The sequence below is a fragment of the Agelaius phoeniceus genome (assembly GCF_051311805.1).
Source record: "Agelaius phoeniceus isolate bAgePho1 chromosome W unlocalized genomic scaffold, bAgePho1.hap1 SUPER_W_unloc_2, whole genome shotgun sequence".
Classification (NCBI taxonomy): domain Eukaryota; kingdom Metazoa; phylum Chordata; class Aves; order Passeriformes; family Icteridae; genus Agelaius; species Agelaius phoeniceus.
The window spans coordinates 4,656,644-4,662,643 of record NW_027509867.1 but is presented as its reverse complement, the minus strand read 5'-3'; the positions used below and the strand labels follow the sequence as shown (position 1 = coordinate 4,662,643).

General features: G+C 53.5%; 1 protein-coding gene across 1 annotated transcript in view; it reads right to left on the bottom strand.

The window, feature by feature from the left end:
* Window positions 1–259: 259 nt before the first annotated feature.
* Window positions 260–6,000, bottom strand: part of LOC143692673 (uncharacterized) — a 180,661-nt gene continuing 174,920 nt past the window's right edge. Inside the window, 1 exon segment of the mRNA XM_077172920.1 lies at window positions 260–1,110. Coding sequence (XP_077029035.1) covers window positions 260–1,110 — 851 coding nt within the window.

Here is a 6,000-nt window from a genome sequence, read left to right as displayed (position 1 = left end):
GAGAGAGTCCCTTTCCTGCCCCTGGCAATGACCTGAGGTGGGAGTGAATGTAATGACAGAGCCATGGCCAGACCCTCATGTTCTCCAATCTCACATAAAGTCATTGGCGGGGCAACCAAAGGGACAGGTGTCTTCCCAGCATGGATCACAGGGAACATGGATCACCAGGGCTCTGACCAACGTGGTGTCTCCAATGGGGGATTTAGCTGGAGCAGTGCATGAAGCTCTTCCTGCAGTTGGGGCATGTGCAGGGCTTCCCTTACCGGTGCCTCCATTGGTGTCTAGTCAAGTGAGAGCTGCTGGTGAAGCTCTTCCCACACTGGGGACACTCGTAGGGCCTCTCCCCAGTGTGGATGCGCCGGTGGGTGACGAGGGTGGAGTTGTGCTTGAAGCCCTTCCCGCAGTCAGGGCAGTGGAAGGGCCTCTCATCCGTGTGAATGCGCTGGTGCTGGAGGAGCTGAGATCTGGTGTGAAACCTCTTCCCACACTCGGGGCACTGGTAGGGCCTCTCCCCTGTGTGGATCATTTGGTGGATGATCATTTGGGTCTTCCTACTAAAGGTCATCCCACATTCCCCGCAGTTGTATGGCCTTTCCCCAGTGTGGATCCTCTGGTGGCAGATCAAGAGAGACTTCTGCCTAAAGCTCTTCCCACATTCCCCACATTCATAGGGTCATTACCTGGTGTGGGTCTTGTGGTGGGAGATCAGGTTAGAGTTCTGGCTGAAGCTCATCCCACATTCCCCACACTTGTAGGGCTTCTCCCCGGTGTGCATCCGCTGGTGCCTGATGAGGTGGGAGTTGCGCTTGAAGCCCCTCCCACAGTCAGGGCAGTGGAAGGGCCTCTTATCAGTGTGAATCTGCTGGTGCTGGAGGAGACTGGAGCTGGTCTGAAACCTCTTCTGACACTCAGGACACTCGTAGGGCCTCTCCCCAGTGTGGATGCGTTGGTGGGTGATGAGGGCAGAGCTGCAGCTGAAGTCCTTCCCACACTCCCCACACTCGTAGGGCCATTCCCCAGCGTGGATCATCTGGTGGCTGATCAGGGTGCTGCTCTGCCTGAAGCTCTTCCCACACTCCAAGCACTTGTGGGGCTTCTCCCCATTGTGAAGCTGCCCATGGCCCACCAGCTCCATGCTCGGGCTGAAGCTCTGTCCACCTTCCTGGCTCAGGGTGGGTCTTTCCTCCTCAGAGCACCCTGGGCTGGGTTTGGAGCCCCTCCTCTTGTGGAATCTCTGGGGATTTTCCTCCCCATTGGATTCCTGTGCCCTGGAGTCACGCAAAATGGCCTCTTCCATGAGGTCCTGCCCTGGGGATTTTTCCTCCCTGGTCTCAATGCTCAGCTTCTTCCCTGGGGGAGGAAGGACAAGGAGAGGATGGGATTTGCCTCCGTGCCACAGGGAAGGGGAAGGAGATCCCCCCAGTGAATCCCCGGCAGGATGGGGTTGGCAGCAGGGTTGTCCTGCAGCCGGGGGCTGTGCTGGGCTGGGAGATGGAGCAGGAGAGAGGGAGAAAGGGGCACTGACTTCCTCCTCACCTGCCTGGCTGTCCCAGGGCATTGTGTCAGTTTGAAAAGACAGGTGTCTGCTAAGGAAGGCAGGAGACTCCCTTGAAATGGAAAATGTTAATCCCTTCACTTGGAATTATAATTTTAAAAACAAGGGGCTGTCAAGCAAAGTCTATGGGAATAGGAATAACAATTCTTCAGAAGGAAAATTAAAAATACAAATGCAGTAGTACTAAAAAACTACTTACAGAGTCAGAATACGACCTGACACCCTGTGGGTCAGAGTGTTGGTAGCACTCCTGTTAAATGGTGGCTGCAGTGCTCCTGCAGGGACAGGTGTGGTTCTGTTGGAGCAGTGATCCTGTGGAAGGGTGGAGTTTTCCTCTGAAGGTCCAGTTGTGGCGTCCATTGGCCCGGTCTTCCTCTGGGATCCAGTGGAGCTGAAAGCTGCTCTTCTGGGAATCTTGTGGGAGAAGGCTGTCTCTGATGTTCACATTCTCAGATTATATCCAGGTAGGAATGCTTGGCTCCTCCCTCTGGGCAGAGCTTCTCACAATGGGATGTTGGAATTTTTATCAGTGACACTCAATGGCCCATTAACAGAAGATATCTCCCTGGAGGGAGGATTCATGTGGAAGAGATAAAGTAAACTGCTCAATTAACAGATGATAATTGCCCCAACTTTAACAGAGGGTAATTGAATACACACCCAGCTAAACCTGAGACACTGTTCCAGCCTTGGAAAGCAGGATTTGGTACCAGGATTCTTTAGGGAATGCAACCCTGATTGAAGGCAGAGATAGAATCTCCAGAGCCTGCAGCCAGAAATGGACAGTTGTGTGATACTCATTTCAACATGTCCTCTTTTGGAATTATTTACTAATGGTTATTTGCTTTGCCTACCTAATATTTTTGTAATTTTTTGCAAATTTGCATTATCTAAATTACACTGTTCCTTAAGTTAAGTTGGTGTCTGTGTCTTTGGTGCGGGCCCTGCCCACTGGCGAAACAGGGCCCAATCCTGCCTAAGTGTTACCTGGGGAGACAAAACCCTCACTGCAACTGTGCCCCCTTCCTCCTTGTTCCCCACACTTCATGCACTGATCATGATGTCCTATGGTCTGGGGTATCCCTGGGGTCAGCTGGGATCTCCTGTCCTGGCTGTGTCCCCTCCCAGCCTCCCCCACACCCTCAGCCCCTCCTCAGCGTGGCCGAATGAGGGGCAGGACAGGCCTTGGTTCAGTGCGAGCTCAGCAAGAACAAAACCATCTCTGCGTGCTCAGCCCTGTGCTCAGCCCCCGGGCCCGGCATTTCCTCCACTGCCACCCCGGAGCCCCCTTTCCCACCCCTCTGCCCCACGGCCGCCGCAGCACCGGCTGACAATAGAAGCAATTCTGTGGCAATTCCAAGTTTCCTTGGTTCCTGCACAGCTCCAGCTCAGCTGCTGGCAGGTTACAATTAAAGAAAAGTGCAAATTCGGCCCAATACAGATATTATTAAAAGGAAGGGAAAGCTCTGTGTAGCTGTCACAAAGGTGACAGGGATGAAGAGAATAATGATTCTCACATTCGGAAAAAACCCAAGCCTGGGAATTCAGTAGTTATTTGGGAATTTAGCTACTTGAGCTGGGCTTCTTGTGGGACTTTTAGCAGCCTTGTGTTCCTCACCATGTGGTGAATGAACCTTGTCAGTCTTGCTGGTATTATTTTCTCCATTTCCTCCAGTGATTTTACCAAACTTTTCAAGTAGGGACAACAAAGTATTTTCTTTACACTCCAGTCCCACAACAGCCATTTTCCTCATCAGTTCTCCCATAGGTTGCTCAGAGGAAGCTGCATCCAAGTTTCCAAGAGTTCCTCCAGAGAGACCCACAACCTCCTCAGAGGAAGGAACCATGCTGTTGTCAAAGGCAACTGGGGTCAAAGAACAGTGCCCTGAACTCACTGTGCCAAAATAATTTTGCAATCTGGTTAAGAAAATATTAGAGAGATGCCATTTGCCCTGGAGCAGGGCAAGTGTGACATTGTCCCCTGTGTGTGTGTGGCCTTCCCGGGGTGGGGGTTTTACACCTGAGCCAGTTTGGGTAAGGGGGGTGGTGTTCACCCCCTGAGCAGGGATTCCCCCACTGTTTCAGGCTGCAGTGTAAGATGGAACCAAATGCATGTTTTCAATCCCCATCTTCATCAGCTGCTATAAACAGGTGGGGCAGTGTTCTTGATCTCTTCCATGACTCAGCCCTGATCACGCCCTCCAGGGGAGATATCTTCTGGGAATGGGCCATTGAGTGTCACTGCAGGACTGATAGAATTCCATCCTCCCATTGTGGGCTGCTCCGCCCAGGGGGAGGATCCAAGCATTCCTACCTGGATATAAGCTGAGCCTTGCAACACCAGGAGCAGCTTGCCTACTGGATTCCCAGAGGACAAGAGCTCCAGAACCACCACTGGACCTCCAGAGGAAGACCAGACCCTTCTACAGGATCACTGCTTGGACAGAATCACGTTCATCTCTCCAAGAGGACTGCAGCCACCATTTAATGGGACTGCAGCCACCACCCTGAGCAGCAACAGGGTGTCAGGTTATATCCTGACTCTGTCAGTTTAAGGCAGTGTTTCTGCATCATTGCCTCGATCTTCATTTTCTTATTAAACTGTAATCCTGGTTTAGACCCTCCCCAGGTTTGCATTCAAACAAGTACAAAATTCAATGTACTTATCCATTGTTTTCTTCTCAAAACAGGATTTTCCATCCCTTAAACTTGGCCAGATGGAGGAGGAGGCTGCGAGGAAGAAGACGGTGCCCCAGGAGCCCCAGGCAGGTGAGGAGGAAGTCAGTGCCCCTTTCCCCCTCTCTCCTGCTCCATCTCCCAGCCCAGCACAGCCCCCGGCTGCAGGACAACCCTGCTGCCAACCCCGTCCTGCTGGGGATGCACTGGGGGGATCTCCTTCCCCTTCCCTCTGGCACGGAGGCAAATCCCATCCTCTCCTTGTCCTTCCTCCCCCAGGGAAGAAGCTGAGGATGGAGACCAGGGAGGGCAAATCCCTGTGGCGGAACCTCATGGAAGAGGCCATTTTGAGTGGCTCCACAGTGCAGAATTCCAACGTGGAGGACAAGTCCCAGAGATCCCACAGGAGAAGGGGCTCCAAACCCAGCCCAGGGTGCTCTGAGGAGGAAAGACCCACCCTGAGCCAGGAAGGTGGACAGAGCTTCAGCCAGAGCTCAGAGCTGGTGGCCCATGAGCAGCTTCATGATGGGAAAAAGCCCCACAAGTGCTTGGAGTGTGGGAAGAGCTTCAGGCAGAGCAGCACCCTGATCAGCCACCAGATGATCCACACTGGGGAGAGGCCCTATGAGTGTGGGGAGTGTGGGAAGGGCTTCAGCTGCAGCTCCACCCTTTTGACCCACCAGTGCATCCACACTGGGGAGAGGCCCTACGAGTGTCCTGAGTGCCAGAAGAGGTTTCACACCAGCCCTGATCTCGCCAGGCACTGGCAGATTCACACAGAAGAAAGGCCCTTCCACTGCCCTGATTGCGGGAAGGGCTTCAAGCGCAAGTCCCACCTCATCAGGCACCAGCTCATCCACACTGGGGAGAGACCCTACGAGTGCCGCACGTGTGGGAAGAGGTTTCGGACCAGCTCAAATCTCCACCTGCATGAGCGGATTCACGCGGATGAGAGGCCCTTCTACTGCCCTGACTGCGGGAAGAGCTTCAAGCACAATTCCACCCTCATCAGGCACCAGCGCATCCACACTGGGGAGAGGCAGAGGCCCTACGAGTGTCCCCAGTGTGGGAAGAGCTTCACCAGAAGCTCTCATTTGACAAGACACCAACGGAGCCACCCGTAAATGAAGCCCTGCAAGTGCCTCGATTGCAGGAACAGCTTCATGCACCACTCCAGCTTCATCCCCCATGGGAGAAGCCAGATTGCAAAGAGCCCTGGTGATCCATGTTCCCTGTGATCCATGCTGGGAAGACACCTGTACCTTTTCCTGCCCTTTGCCAATGACCTGATGTAGGATTGGAGAACATGAGGGTCTGGCCATGGCTCTGTCATTACATTCAGTCCCACCTCAGATCATTGCCAGGGACAGGAAAGGGACTCTCTCTCTCTCTCCCTGAGGAGAAGGGTGTCCTTTCCAGGCAAGAAATATTGTAGCCAGGCAGACCCTGTGAGGTGTGTTGTAGTTTTCCCTGTAAACAGTTTTATTTATCCCTTCTGTTATCAATATTGTTTCTGTTCCTGTTTGTTCCTTATCCCGTTGCTGTTCCCATTAAATTGTTCTTAAACCAGTCCGGGATCTTTGCCTTTTGTGCTTTCCATGGGAGGCGGGAGGGCAGCGAGGGCAGCACGGTTTTAGCGGGAGCAGGAAATTGGGGAATCCCATTCCTGAAGCCCGGCCCGTGGAAAGCGAGCATCCCAGCTGGTGCCAGCCCTGGTGGCCTTGGCAGCAGCCTTGGGAGCGGGTCCCTGGCTGGGGCTGTGGGAACCT